The 15,545-nt window shown below is 43.0% G+C and overlaps 1 protein-coding gene across 1 annotated transcript in view; it reads left to right on the forward strand.

Annotated features, from left to right (window-relative positions):
* Nucleotides 1-15,545, forward strand: part of LOC134337336 (small conductance calcium-activated potassium channel protein 2-like) — a 123,266-nt gene that overhangs the window by 18,935 nt on the left and 88,786 nt on the right. Inside the window, exon 2 of the mRNA XM_063032250.1 lies at nt 12,921-13,352. Within this exon, the coding sequence (XP_062888320.1) occupies nt 12,921-13,352 (432 nt within the window). The remainder of the gene's footprint in view (nt 1-12,920; nt 13,353-15,545) is intronic.

Here is a 15,545-nt window from a genome sequence, read left to right on the forward strand (position 1 = left end):
GACTGTGAGCTGGACACTTCCAAGTCTCCATCCTCCTTTATTCCAGTGAGTGTACAGTCACTCGATGTTGGACTTTGGATGGAATCCACCATGTATTGTTAGTCGTTTCCTGGTCTTGAAGTCAATGGCTTCCAGTTCATTCCTTGGCCAGCACACTATTTAGGCTGGATACCTGAGAGCTGGTTGGGCAAATGTGTTGATGGCTCTGATCTTGTTCTTCCCATTCAGCTGGCGGTTTAGGACCTGTCTCACTCCTTGGAGGTTCTTGGATGTTACAGCCTTCCTTGTGTCCTCACCATGGCTGCCATGCACCTGCAGGATCCCCGGGTATTTGTAGCTGTCCTGTATGCCTGGTATGTGGCCTTCAGGTAACTCAACGCTTTCAGTCTTGATGAGCTTGTCTCCCATTGGCAGAGGTGGGGTGGGGGGGTATGAGATAAGAAGCACAGGTGTGATAGTTTGGAAAGGTGAAGAGCTGGAGAAGAAGGAGTATGAAAGGAGTCGTTTTCTAGTCCAATGACATCCTGATGTCTCTGATGTACACCCTTGTCAGGTGGATTAGCCATTGTCCAGTTCATAAAGGGAGAGCTTCTGCAGTGTATACGTATATATACATAGATCTGCCTACAAAAAGCTCCGGTTGAGAGTGACAAGAACAAGAAGAGTCATGCCAGCTCAGACATTGCCCAAATGAACAAGGTCCGCGCCAATGGTTAGGGAACCGGAACCGCTTGGCGAGAAATTGGCTACCTGAACAAACCATAAATTGACAAGACTGGACAACATGGAATATATATATATACACTACATACTCCCACACATGTGCTTATACACCCACACATGCACTCACGTCTCCACTCCTTCCCTCAAACAATACACAGATATAGAATGCATAGAAAAACTGATATAAACTATCCCACACACACACGATAAGTGTGACAGTGGACTTGATGACCATCATTTGGATAAGGTTCTGAAGGAAAGACTTTTATCTGTCAAATGACAGATGGAGATGGAAAGGAGGTTGTGGCTGGTTGAGTGAATGGCCAAGAAGTCTCTCAGTTGCATTATCTTTCAAACCCTCACTTTATGGCATATTTAAAATTGTGCTATTAATGATTATTATTATTATAGTAACATATTATTATTGTACTAGAGTGCCTGTGATGCTTATATTTGCTTACTGACCTCAACATTACCCATCCTTGTCTAGCTCGGGAGAGTGCAAAGTGCAATCTGGGTCAAAACGAGGTCTGAACAGTTACCGTGTGGAGAGAGCTTGTTTGCTGGAGCTAGAACTGGAGAGGCTATGTCAACGTAGAGACAGACAGGCACAAAGAAGGCAAATCTAGAACAAAACAGCACTACTAACAACTGAGCAACACACACAAAATGCTGGAGGAACACAGCAGGTCAGGCAGCGTCCATGGAAGTGAATAACTAGTCGACGTTTCTGGCTGAGACCTTCCATTAGGACTGGAATGGAAAGGGGAGGAAACACAATAAGAAGGTGACGGTGGGGAAGGAGTACAGTACAAGCTGGAAGGTGATAGGTGAAGTAAGCTGACAGAGGTGCTGGGATGCGGAATGAGATAAAAAGCACAGATGTGATAGGTTGCAAAGGTGAACGGCTGCAGAAGTCCGAAGGAGAGGAGAGTAGACCATAGGGGAAATGGAAGAAGGAGGGGCACCAGTGGGAGGTGATAGGCAGGTGAGGAGAAGAGAAGAGGTAAGAGGGGAGCCAGAGTGAGGAATGGAGGGAAAAGGGAAGAGAGATGGGGAAAAATTACCGGAGGTTAGAGAAATCGATATTCATGCCATCGGGTCGGAGGCTAACCAGACGGAATGTTGCTCCTCCAACTTGAGAGTGGCCTCATCAGCCTGAGTTAGGGTGATGTCATGAAGCATTTCTCATGCAGAGGGCAGTAGGAATTTGGAATTCTCTCCTGCATTGACGTGTTGATTAATGGAGCTCTAGAGAATGTGACTGGTTGATTTTGAGGAGCAGGGGTAATTAAGGGCTATGGATCCATGATGGGATGATGACGTTGCCCGCTGATGATCCTTGTACTTGCTGAGTGGTAAATAGGTTAAAAAGGGTTGAATGGCCTTTCCTTATTCTGGAAGAAGAAACTTCTGATGTTTGAAGCAGTTGGCTTTAATGCAATTGCACTGGAGAAACACGTATTGATTTTAGATTTATGTTGGCCCACTGCGTGCTCTACAATGAAATCAACATCAAAGTAAGAAAGTGCAGTTTAATTAATGACCTTTAATTGCATACTGCTGGAGCATAAGTGCACTGTAATTGGCAAGTTACCTGTTAGGCTTCCAATGGATTCTAGATGTACTCACTAAAATTCAGACATTTCCACTAAGAAGTCATCAGATGTTAGTGAGGTTACAATAGGGATCAAAGGGACTATAGTTGGAAGTCTGCAAAGAACTCTGTTATCATCAACCCCTCTGCCCCTTTCCTCTTCCCCTGTAGGCTGTATGGATGTTGTTTCTTTGCTTTAAATTTAAAATATTCTTTTACTATACTGTCTTCCGAAGGCAAGTGAAATAACTACTTACATTCTACAGCATTGACTGCCTCAGCATGATATCCAGGCGAGCATGGTGTTCGAAGTATCTAGAGTTCCTCAAAACAAGCTTGCCCACTCTCTGAGGTCCCAAATTCCTTCTGTCGTCTACAAGCACAGGTCAGAGGTCCAATTCTCTCCTGGATGAATGCAGCTCCATTGACACGGAGGAAACTTGGCACCATCAGGGGTAAAGCAGTCTGCAAGCTTTGCATCCCACCCAGCACACTCAGCATTCATTGTCCCCATTACCATTGCATGCTGGCTTTAAAGTGTACCATCAATATGATGTAATGCTGTCTGCCAAGAAGACCAGAGCCATATGGGAGTACCACCACAAGCAAGATCCTCTCCATGTCACCCACCATCTTCACTTGAAATTAGATCTCTGTCTTCTCATCGACCCCGGATTAAATCTTGGAACTCCATTCTCAACAGCATTGTGAGAATACCTCCCCAGGACAATAATGGTTCAAAAAGTTACCTCACTACTACTTGCTGAAAGACAGTTAAGGTAACAAATGTATGCTGGCCTGGCCAGTAGCCCCCCTTATATCCTGAAAAAAAAATTATTTTCATTAACTTCACTCAAAGCAAAAGGGAAGATTAAAAAAATTATGCTCCTGATTTACCATTACCCCTTTGACACAGTCGTGTGGAGTTGAAATCAAGCCTTATTCGTATCACTAACTGCACATCCCATGACTCTAACCACAGATCATATTGATCAAATATCCACTCTGCACGGAATATGTTGTATTTATCTAGACAGATTGCGATCACTTGCACAAGCCGCAGTGATATCACTTCCTATAAAGGAGCAGGCTACTATTTGACACTTTCCCTCCATATTTTGCAGACTTCAGACCAAATGCTGTATAATTTTGGGTTTGATATCTGTGGATTTCAATCTGTGAACTATAATTAGCTTGAATGCTCAATGCATTTTTCAGATCTCCAGCAATTATTTTTTGACACACGGCGAGGATGCTCAAACAATGTCGGCTCTACCAGACATCTGTGTTTGTGCCTATCAGTTTGTGAGTTGTAATTAGCCACACAATGCACCACGTCAGTCTAGGCACAGGGAAAACCATTCCCTATCCATTTTAAACAGTGGGATGCAACCTCCGCTTTAAATGTCCTGCTTCCTTTCAGGGCCATATGTACCTCCTGGCAAGATACAAGATCTCCTCAGTGTCTCCAGATGCCCTCAGTGGTATTACCAATAAAATGAGCAAATAACAGGCTCAGGCTCGTTCATTGGGTTCCACACATTAACACAAGTAGCACGCATGGTCAAGTTCGTTGTCCTCAATTGTCCTAGCTTTTAAATTCTTTTTGTTTTCACTTTATGCGGGCATGGATCTTCCACATAAATAACGAGTGGCTGTAGTATGAAAAGTAGAAATTTACACTGTTTGTCTTGAGACAGAACCGCTGACATTAGAATAGGAGAACATAGAGCATAGAATAGTACAGCACAGTACAGGCCCTTCAGCCCACAATGTTGTGCCGACCCTCAAACCCTGCCTCCCATATAAGCCCCCACATTAAATTCCTTCATATACCTGTCTAGTAGTCTCTTAAACTTCACTAGTGTATCTGCCTCCACCACTGACTCAGGCAGTGCATTCGACGCACCAACCACTCTCTGAGTAAAAAACCTTCCTCTAATATCCCCCTTGAACTTCCCACCCCTTACCTTAAAGCCATGTCCTCTCGTATTGAGCAGTGGTGCCCTGGGGAAGAGGCGCTGGCTATCCACTCTATCTATTCCTCTTATTATCTTGTACACCTCTATCATGTCTCCTCTCATCCTCCTTCTCTCCGAAGAGTAAAGCCCTAGCTCCCTTAATCTCTGATCATAATGCATACTCTCTAAACCAGGCAGCATCCTGGTAAATCTCCTCTGTACCCTTTCCAATACTTCCACATCCTACCTATAGTGAGGTGACCAGAACTGGACACAATACTCCATAAAGCAGAAACAGATCCCTTGAACCTGCTTCTCCGCTCAGTAAGGTCACAGTTAATCCTGTGCCTGATCCTCTTTTCTACCAGATCACCAATTCCTCTCATTATCTCAGTGTTCAAAGATCTATCGAATTCAGCCTTGACTGTGCTCAGTGACTGAGAGTGATGGTGGTAAATTTCAAAGACTTAGAGTCCTCAGTGTAGGGATTTCTCCTTGTCTCAGACCTAAATGTATCCTGAGTGTGCCCCTATCCAGCCTGATCAGTGAACCTCCATCCTCCCCATCAGCCCCTGTCAAAATCGTCTGACTCAGTGTCATCTCACATGCCTTTCTAATGAACACAGGCCAAGCTAACTCAGTCCCTCTTCATTGTACAATCCTTCATCCCAGGATCCAGAGGGCTTATGGTGCTCTGATTTCAAGGAAAGGTTATCCTTGAAGTAAAAGTGCATTAGGTATTCCAAATGAAGTTTTCCTGAAGCCTCTGTGATCTTAGCAAGACTTCCTTCCTTACCCTGGCCCTCTACTAGTATCTGAGAAGGTGAACCATCTGTTAACCTTTACTTGCTCTACTTGTCTGATTATCTTTTACTTTTCATAAACCAATGTCTTTAGATTCCTCTTCTCTAGCACATGCTGAGAAATTGGACCCATTTGTTTCCTATTACGTTCAATTTGTTTTATGGTTTTGTATGATCATGAGCATACCCTTTGGAAATCCCTCACCCCACAAGAAATTGGAACTCCTGATATTCGACTGGTGTCCTTTGCGCATGCAATGATGTCATTAACATTTACGATACCCATTTCAGGGCCAATTAGATAAATTAGTATGCTAATGTATAATGCCCAACCTTTGTCTATAAGTCCAGCACACACGGAGTAAACTTGACCAGTCGGTATGGTGATGGGAGTTAAAGGATCACCCTGGGATACCAATGGCTACTATTTGCATCTGCCAACTTGACTTTTTATTTCTTTGCAAATTTCTCACATGGTTGCTGGCCCTCACAGTGGTTATTGCACCTGTAGACAGCAGATATGCACATGCAATTTCTGCACGCCTACGACTGTGAACCTAGTGCTAGCTGGGTTGAGGTTAGGTACCTCTATCTTGACAGACGCCGATGCAATGTGCAAGTGCTGCCTCCTACCCTGTAAACCTTCTATGATCCAGGGAGATGAGTTGGTGTCTGGCGATGGTTGGAGCCAACCATAGCCCAGCACTTGTCCAACTGTGGATGTCGTGACAAGGCAAGAGCTCAGATATCCAGGCAAGGAATAGTTTCCAGATAATGTACAGTCAACCAAGGCAAGAAAAGTCCCCGAGAACATAGCTTCCTATTATATATCATGGGACTAGTGCCATTTGGTATATTGAGACAAGATAAGGATGCACGTGGCCCTGAAGTATTATTGGCCTTCAACGCATAGATTCTATTGGCTATTAACACCAATATCATTGTAGCATGATTGGCAATTGAGTATGTAAATAAGGAATTTGAACATTCACAAGGTTACCAGTTGGTCATTTTGTGTATTGAATTAGTCAATTCCTGTATAAAAATGTAATTTCTTTGTTCAAACATCAGAACGGTTTGGTGACAGGGACCAGGCTGTTCTCTTTGTGAACAAGCAAATAAAGTATGACTGGGAATGAGTGAATGTTTTCAGAATTAATCCATGATGACACAATGATCAAAGGGACTTGGGAGGCGGCTGGTGTTCTGCACGAACTGAGGGATCACGATTCCCTTCTGGTCTTTTTATTTATTTATTGTGATACAGTGCAGAGTAGGTCCTTCCGGCTGTTCGAACCGTGCTTCCCAGCAACCCCCGATTTAATCCTACCCAATCTGCGGGTCGATCTACAGTGACCAATAACCTACTAACCGGTGGGTCTTTGGACTGTGGGAGGAAACCCACTCAGACACAGGGAGAATGCACAAGCTCCCTACAGACAACAGTGGAGATCGAACCCGGGTCACTGGTACTGTAAAGCATTGTGCTAACCACTACACTGCCCTGCCACCGTATCTCTCTCACCCCACAGTTTTCTTCTTTCTCGGCACTCCCTTGTGACTGAGGATGACTTGCTTCCACTTGGTTCTCAGATGACGAATGAGGCCAGTACAGGATCAAAGGACTCGGCCCCCGATGGGGCAGGAGGTGGCTGACTGTGTGAGTGGGTAGTGGTTTATGGGATGGCCCGCTCCTTCCCCTACTCTCTGTGGTGAGTCATTGGCCAAAGACTCCTCGTTACAATTCCAAGAAGGCCTCCAACACATTCTTGAGTCTACCCGGTCCTCTCTTCCCATGTGGATGAATGAAACAGCTCATTTCAGGCTGAAAACAAGACTCCTGTTAGCAATTTTATGGCCTTAGCAGCGGGCAGCCATCAGAAGTTGCATAGTTTGCACTTCAGTGTATGAAGTCACCAAAACAACTTTATGTTATTCTGATTTCATGATTTTGATGGAGTCTCCTGATTAGGTATTAGCTCTAATTGCAGCATTGATTTATCATGCTAAATAAGGATGAAATCTAATTTCTAAGCAATTCTGTTTCTCCTGTTCTGCCTGTCAACTTAAATAAACTCACACACTTCCAATTACACTTCTATTTGCACCTTCTTGCTTCATCTGTCAATGGCCCTTTGCTGAGTCTTTGTATTCTCCTCATAACTCATGTTACTGCCTGGTTTCACATCAGGGAACTTGGAAATATTTACTGTCCTTTCAAGCCGTCTGGGAATTGCTGGAAGTACAGGACTCTTTCTTGCACTATAAAAGCTTGTACTTATGGAGAGCTCTTGAGATACTAAAATATCTCAGGATGTTCTATTCTGTTTTGTAACTTCAGAAATTAACTGAAAGAAAAAACACGGGAGCCAGGGAATGTGCTTCTACTTCGTTTTTACTTTAGAAATGTGCGCACTTATGACATGGTGTAATAACGCATGCCATTTATGTACTTTTACATATGAATTATGTAACAACAAAGAATGCTAAATCAAACAATATATTTACAAGATAACTCAAGTATTACTGAAATATTAAATACACAACACTTCTCCCTGTTTAGCTATAAATTTCACTCGATATAGAATACATCTCAAATTATATATATAGTATACTATATAATACAAATACTAACCAGACATCTACAGCATAGTAAATTTTCAAGTCTCCCATTCAGGCCAAAGGATTTAAGTGCTGTGGGGGATATCTTACTGTTGTGGGATAACATCGATCCTGACAAGGTGGGGAGGGTCACTCTGCTTGGCAGGGGAGACTTGTGACTGTGAAACAATCTCAGGTTCTGTGGTCTCCTCTGTGTTGGCTGTTGGAGTTGGCTCCGGAACTGCGGGAAATGGTTTTGATAACTCTGGACACCTTTCTTCTTTAACAATTGACTTTGCTCTCCTCAACCGATCGATGTGTCATCTCTAGATGACATTACAAATGATGTGTCAATACCAGATGATACCAGAGGCAATCTTCACTCTGTAGGAGAGTGGTCCAGTTCCGGCCTGAATCTTTCCAAGTACCCACTTTTGATCACCTCTGTAGTCCCTCACTTGGACTGTTTGTCCAGGAGGGACTTCAACCTTCTTGTTTGAGGAGCCCTCAATTTGTCTGGGCTATTTGATCCTCATGCTCCTCCTGAGATTGGGTTTGAGGAGATACAAGTGTGAACGCAAGGGATGATCTAGGAAGAGTCAAATATTGCTGGTGAGTTGTTGGTTGTGGAGAAGGCTGCACTGCAATATGCAAAGAAGACACTGGCGAGCTTCTGATTTAATGTTAGTGCTCTGGTTTCTGTTGACATTGCTCACAGTATGTTCTTTAGTTTCTGGACAAACCTTTCCACCAAGCCAATTGTAGCTGGGTGGTATAGTGCAGATGTAAGGTGCTTATTCCATTGACGTTAAGGAATGACTGAAACTGTTCCACAACAAACTGTGGTCCATTGTCACTGACTAAGTGTTCTGGAACACCAGTCCTTAAGAAGAGGCTTCTCAACACACCAACAGAGTATGAGGCTGTAGTGGAGGCTTTTGGAACACTTCTGGGCACTTTGTAGCTGCATCCACTACTACCAGGAAATTTGTCCAGCAAAATCCACACGAACACTCTGCCAGGGGATCGCAGGCCACTCCCAGGGATGGAGAGGCGCTGCTCTTGGCATCTTCTGGACGTGATGGCATCTTGAACAGTGCATGGCAAAGTGCCCAGTCTGCTGGCCAGGCCACCAGACAAAGCTTCGAGCCAACACTTCCATTTTGACGACACCTAGATAACTGAAATGTAGCTCCTCTAGCACTTTAGCTCTCAGTTTGGATGGTACAACAACTCTCAACCCCCACATAAGGCAACCTCTGTCAAAGACAAGTTCATCCTGGCAATGGGAAAAATGAGGGAACTGGGATTTCTGCAGCACATTCCAGCAACTGCGGATTGCCATGTAGTTCCAAGACAGTGTGGGGTCTTTTCTAGTTTCCTTTTGGATCATCTCTGCCATAATAGGGAGACTTTTGATTTGCATTAGGGAGAATGTCCTCTATGTAAATTTTTCAAGTATTTCGTTTTCCAAGGGTAAGCAGGACAATCCATAAGCATTTTCATGATTAGTTGACCTTTTGAATTTGATCTTGTAATTGTGTCCTCCAAGAAATAGAGTCCATCTCTGTATTCATTCTGCGGTTAGTGGAACGCCTGTCAGTAGATTGAAAATGGACACGAGTCGTTGATGCTCAGTAATGAGGGTAAACTCTCTTCCATACAAATACTAGCTGAAGCATTTTACACCCCAAACCAGACTCAAGTCCTCTCTGTCAATCTGTGCATAAACGTGATGGGGTGTTCACTTCCGTCACTCATAACATGTGACATGACTACACCTATACCATAAAGCAAGGCATCACAGGCAAACTTCACTGGACGATATGGATCATAATGTGTGAGTACAGTGTCTGACTTCATCTTTGCCTTTGTCTTTATGAAAGGCATTTCACACAGTTTTGTCCATTGCCATTTCTTCCCGATCTGTACTACTGACCTCAAGGGGTAGAGCACAGTAGCCAGGTTTGGCAGGAACCTATTATAGTAATTGACGAATCCTGAGAAGGACCACAGCTGTGACACATCCTTTGGCCTTGGGGTATCCACCAATGTATGAATCCTTGTGTGTCAATAGTGTGACCACACTAAGTGATGCTTCATTTAAAAACATCACACTTATTGTGTTGTACTCTGATCCCATAATCTTCCAATCTTTTTAACATTGACTTGAAATTTTGGAGATGTTCCTTGTCATTGTTAGCAGTAACAATGATGTCATCCAGCTAACAATGAGTGCCTGGGCAGCCTTGTAGCATCTAGTCCATAGCTTCCTACCAGAGTGAAGGGGCAGATGTTTACTCCAAAAATAGGCCTATTAAAGCAGTAAAGCTGTTTGTGAGTGTTTATGGTGAGAAACACTTTGGACTCTTCTTCCACTTCTATCTGTAGGTGGGCCTCAGTTAAATTCACTTTGCTGAAGTGTTTCCCTCCAGAAAGGTTTGCAAAGATATCCTCTATCCTGGGCAGAGGGTGTTGGTCTACTTTCAGCACTGGGTTGATGGTGAGTTTAAAACCACCACAGATCCTGGCAGACCCACTCTTCTTGGTTACTGAAACCACTAGCAATGCTCAGGGGCTCCACTCAACTTTGGAAAGAATTCCCTGAATCTCCATGCAATCTCGTTCACTGGCTGCCTTATCATGGATGGTATAAAGAAGCAGATGGGCTTTGTAACACTTGGGTGTGGCATTTTCATTTAACACTACAGAGTATTTTATATTGGATATGTTTGAGTTTTCCAGTGCCATTCTTGAACATTCAGTACCTTTCTTAATTCACTATTGCAGGGGATGTGTCATGAAGATGGTGGATGGACCTCCAATAAAGTTTTATCTGTCTCAGCCAATTATGGCCCCACAATGCTGTCCTCCTGTTTTTACCACATACAAGCCCAATAAGCGTTGTTGTTTGTTGTATTTCACTGTTATGAATGTCATTTCCACAGTAGTTATCTTTTCTCCAGTATAACCTCCCAGTGGGATTTCTGCAAGCTTTGGTTCAGTATCTTTGAAATGGCATTCAAGCTCATTTTGTGAAATGACTGAAACAGCCAAGCCAGTGTCCAATTCCATTTTAATTAATTTGCCGTTCACTTCTGCTGCAAGCAATATTGCTTGCCTCCTGTTAGTTTTCACATTCTAAATCTTAAGGCCATTCAGTCCTGAGTCACCCTCATCATTGTCAGATTTGTCATTAACAGAATGCAGATTTCCGGTCCTCTTGAAACTGCAACTTAACTTTTTTTACATTTTCCCTTCCCTGTGCAGTCCTTTTATTTTTGTCTGCCCAACATGCTCTTTGTATGTGTCCTACTTGGTTGCATTTTCTGCAAGTTTTGCCTTTAAACTTGCATTGGTCTGGTGTATGTGTGCCCCTGCCACTACAGTAACACAATTTGTTCAGCCAGGCAGGTTTCTGTGTAGACGTTGCAATTTCATTCTTGCTCACTTTCATTCCTGACTACAACTCAATTGCGTCGCTGGCTGATATTTCCATTGATACAGTTATTTACATGCTCCTTTAAATGTTAGTTGTGCTTCACTTAGGAGTCATTTTTGAACATTTTCTGGTAAATTCCACAAACTAAATGATCTCTCAGTGCACCAGTAAGCCCATCACTGAATTGACAATGCTCAGACAATTTTTTCAATTCAGCCATGTAACCTGAAATAGACTCCCCTCCTTTTTGATTCTGCTTATGAAATCTGAAGCATTCTGCAATCAACAATGGTTTCAGTTCTAAATGTTCCTGCATTATGTTCACAATATCCGCAAAGCTCATTTCGGCTAGTTTGGTTGCAGCAGTCTAACTTCTAAGCAAACTGTATGCTTTCCCACCTATTGCACTCCGTAATACTGGCACTTGCTTTTCATTGGCTATTTCACTTGCTTCAAAATACTGCTCACTTTGTTCAGTATACAAAATTCAGTTATCTGCTGTGCAATCGACACATCTATCTTTCCGATGTAGCCAGTCATTTCTGCTTTTTAAATATTTATTATTATTATCACCCATACTCACCGTTTATGATTCTGTGAACTTTGTCCATTTTCTGCCTTTTTTAAAAGTTGAACATCTTTCTCCCCTTCCAAAGAAAAAAATGTGCTCTTTTTTTTACTTGAACATTCACTGCGTTTCAACAGGTAGGTAGTCATATCCAATTCGCTTTAAAACATATTTGTCATCACTGTAGGTTTTGTAACCAGAAATTATTTAAAAGAAAAACACAGAAGCTAGGAGATGCGTGTCTACTTTGTTGTTACTTTAGAGAGGCACACGTTTATGACGTGGTGGTGTAAAAATGTATGCCATTCATGTGCTTTTACCTATAACCCATAATGAATTATGTAAACAACAAAGAATCAAACTATATGTACACAATATTACTCAGAATATTACTGAAATATTAAATACATTTAAATACATAAATACATAGTGGGTTCCTTGATTCTTGCTTTGGATTTCTTACAGCCACCAGAGATTGGGTTTTGCTGTAATATTTCTTTCTAAAGACAACACTACCTCCACAATGTACCGGATGTTGTAGGTTGTCAGAAAGTTGTGGGTTGCAAGTCCCACTCCAGAGGTTCAGAGGAACCCACTGAGTCATTTGCAGCATAATGCACAATATACAAGTATATGATGCATGGTTGGCAGTCTTGTTTTTCTCTACCTCTTCCTGCCCATTAGTCCCATAATTAATAAAAAAATAGTACAAACTAAAGGATTTTAAGGCACAATTTATTTTTTACTCACCCTCTCCCCCATGATTATACTCCTTGGATTCTGCCCCAGTGATATCCTGGTGATGCCAGGAAAAGGCTGAATTATAGACAACCATTTCTTTCTCAGTAGGAGAGTCAATCAGATCATTAGGGCAATACCGCATCGTCCCCGCAACACACCGCTTTAAACCTTTTTTTGATCTATAAGGAATAAGTTGAGAGTGTGATAGAGTGTCTGTCATTGCCTGGATGAATGCAGTTCCAATGAGTCTTGGTGAACTTGTGATCAAAAGGTGAGAGTGCCTGGCACAGTGTGCAGATATCAACCACCAGGGACAACATTTATTCAGTAGTTCTATCATAAGCATCCTGTGCTCGGAGTTTCAGGAGGTCAACATTTTAAATGAGGTTTCTGCATTGCCATAGGCCCATCTTAAGTAGGACTTGATTCAAGGCGCCAAAACAAGGCTTTTGACTTTCAAACTTTTTCTCTGGTCTTCCTGTAGGTGAACACTGGTGACTTCCATCGCCTGCATCATGCTGGATCCAAAAACAGCTTCTGCGAGAGCAACCCTTTCACAGAGATAGCCATGACCAGCTGCAAGTATAATGGAGGGGTGGTGAGACCCCTCAGTAGCCTTGGCACCTCGCACAGAAACCTCCATGACCTGGACTCGGAGACACAGCCTCTGCACACCAACTCTGGCTTGGAGGTGGTGGTCTCCAAACCTGACCAGAACAACATCTCCAACGACAGCTTGGTGAATGAGGGCAGAAAATCTCCCAAGAAGTCCCAGAATATCGGCCATAAGCTAGGACACCGGAGAGCCCTGTTTGAGAAAAGGAAGCGGCTCAGTGATTACGCGCTGATATTTGGAATGTTTGGGATTGTTGTTATGGTGACAGAGACAGAGTTGTCATGGGGAGTTTACACTAAGGTAAGCCTAGATTTTCTTTTCCTCAATGACATGGTGCCTGAAGGACTTCCTTCGGTCTGAGGCTTTGGAGTAGGCCAAATTGCTGAACAAAGCTGGCCCCCAAAACACACGGCCTTTGGACTGTGTTTAAAAGCTCAGACCCTAAACAGGCATCATGTGCACTATTATAATGAGTTTTAGTATATATATATGGGAATTGGTGGTAACGGAATGAAAAGAGTTTTTGCATTGTTGTGAAATACCCAACTGTTGAGGAGCATCCTTCAGGAGTGGAGTCTGAAAATCAGTCAGAGTCATAGCCAAAGTTATTGATACTTAGTGTCTTTAAGGCAGGGAGGAATGGGTGATAAATTCCAGCTGTGACCACATTTCCCACATTCCCAAGAAATATCCTCGCCCAGACTTGTGACCTTCCGATCTGAAAATTTGAAGTCAATACTGGCTTCTGTGTTTACAATATCTGATGATGAACAGAAGGTCACTTCCAGATCTGAGGAAAGGTCAGACAAAAGAGAACTGCATCATAGTTTCAGATAAGAGTCATAAATGGAAGAGCCAGAGATGAATAAATGGTGTTTCCAGAGTGAGACTGATAGGTTTCTATCAGGGGAAAGTATTAAGTCCTTTCAAGCCATCACATATTTGGAGTTACAGAATAAATCAGCCATTGTCTCATTTGAACAGGCTCAAGGGGCTGAATGGATGTTGTCTTTCTTCCAGAAATGTCTCTAGTTTCACCCCTAGGCTTCATATGCATTGGCTGAATTCCAACAGGATCTCCCTGGGTCTAGCTTGAAAGAACTATTAACTTTATTTGTTTATGGGATGTGAGAGACTGTTAGTGATGATGACAAGGTTGTGTTGAACCATTTTGAACTGCTCTCATCCTTCTGGGGGAGGTGGTGTTGGTGAGGGAACTCGAGGATTTAGTTCCAGGATGAGGGATATATTTCCCAGATCAGAATGGTAAGTGATTTGGAAGGGAAACTGAAGGTGGTGGTGTTCTCACATACTTTCTGAGCTTCCTAGTGGTAGAGGCACTTCTGGTTTAACCTACAGAGTAATACGTCTTGGACATAGGCCCCTTGGTCCAACCCGACTATGACGACCGTCCTAGTCTCACTTGCCCATGTTTGGTTCATATCCCTAATAATCCCCTCCTATCCTTGTAGTTATCCAAAAGGCTTTTAAATGTTGGTACTGAACCACTTCTTCTGGCAACTCATTCCATAAACACACTACTCTGAATGAAAAAGATGCCCCTCCATTCCCTTCTAAATCTTTCACCTCTCACCCCTCTAGTTTATAGTTCTCCTTCCATAGGAAACATATTCGTTTGGTTCACCCTGTAGGTAACTTCAGTGCTGCAGAGGGTCGTAAATGTAGTCGGCGCCATCTTGGGTGCTAGCCTACAAAGTACTCAGGACGTCTTCAAGGAGCAGTGTCTCAGAAAGGCAGTTTCCATTGCTAAGGACTTCCAGCACCCAGGGCATGCCCTTTTCTCACGGTTACCATCAGGTAGGAGGTACAGAAGCCTGAAAGCACACACTCAGCGATTCAGGAACAGCTTCTTCCCCTCCGCCGTCCGATTCCTAAATGGACATTGAACCCATGAACACTACCTCACTTTTTTAATATATATTATTTCTGGTTTTGCACAGTTTTTAATCTATTCAATATACATATCCTGTAATTGATTTATTTAGTTTTACTTTTTTTTCTTCAAAATTACATATTACATTGAACTACTGCTGCTAAGGTAACAAACTTCACGACACGTGCTGGTGATAATAAACCCGATTCTGATTCTGATTTTATGGCTGATGCGTACTATGGTTTGCCGATGGTAGAGGGAAAAAACTTTCAGGGTGGTGGATCAAGGTAATAACACCAGTAAGGTGGGAGGAGACAAAAGATCAACAGGGATTCACTTTGCCGATGACTCAGATTCATTCCTCCCACGAGGACATCAGGGCGAGGAGAGATTCTGGCTCAACTGCTCCTCACTCCCTCACCTCATGCATAAAGAACCAGTCTCCAGACGAGGCATTAAACAGACCCAGCATTTCAATAAGTCTTGCAGCATCCAAGGTGGGAAGTTTCCCATCACTGAATATGGCAAAGCCTCTTCTGAGTCATTAGTCCTAGTGGGCGTTCTCTATATATTTCTCACATAGTGTTTAGATGCCAGAG

This window comes from Mobula hypostoma, chromosome 24 (assembly GCF_963921235.1).
Source record: "Mobula hypostoma chromosome 24, sMobHyp1.1, whole genome shotgun sequence".
Taxonomy (NCBI): domain Eukaryota; kingdom Metazoa; phylum Chordata; class Chondrichthyes; order Myliobatiformes; family Myliobatidae; genus Mobula; species Mobula hypostoma.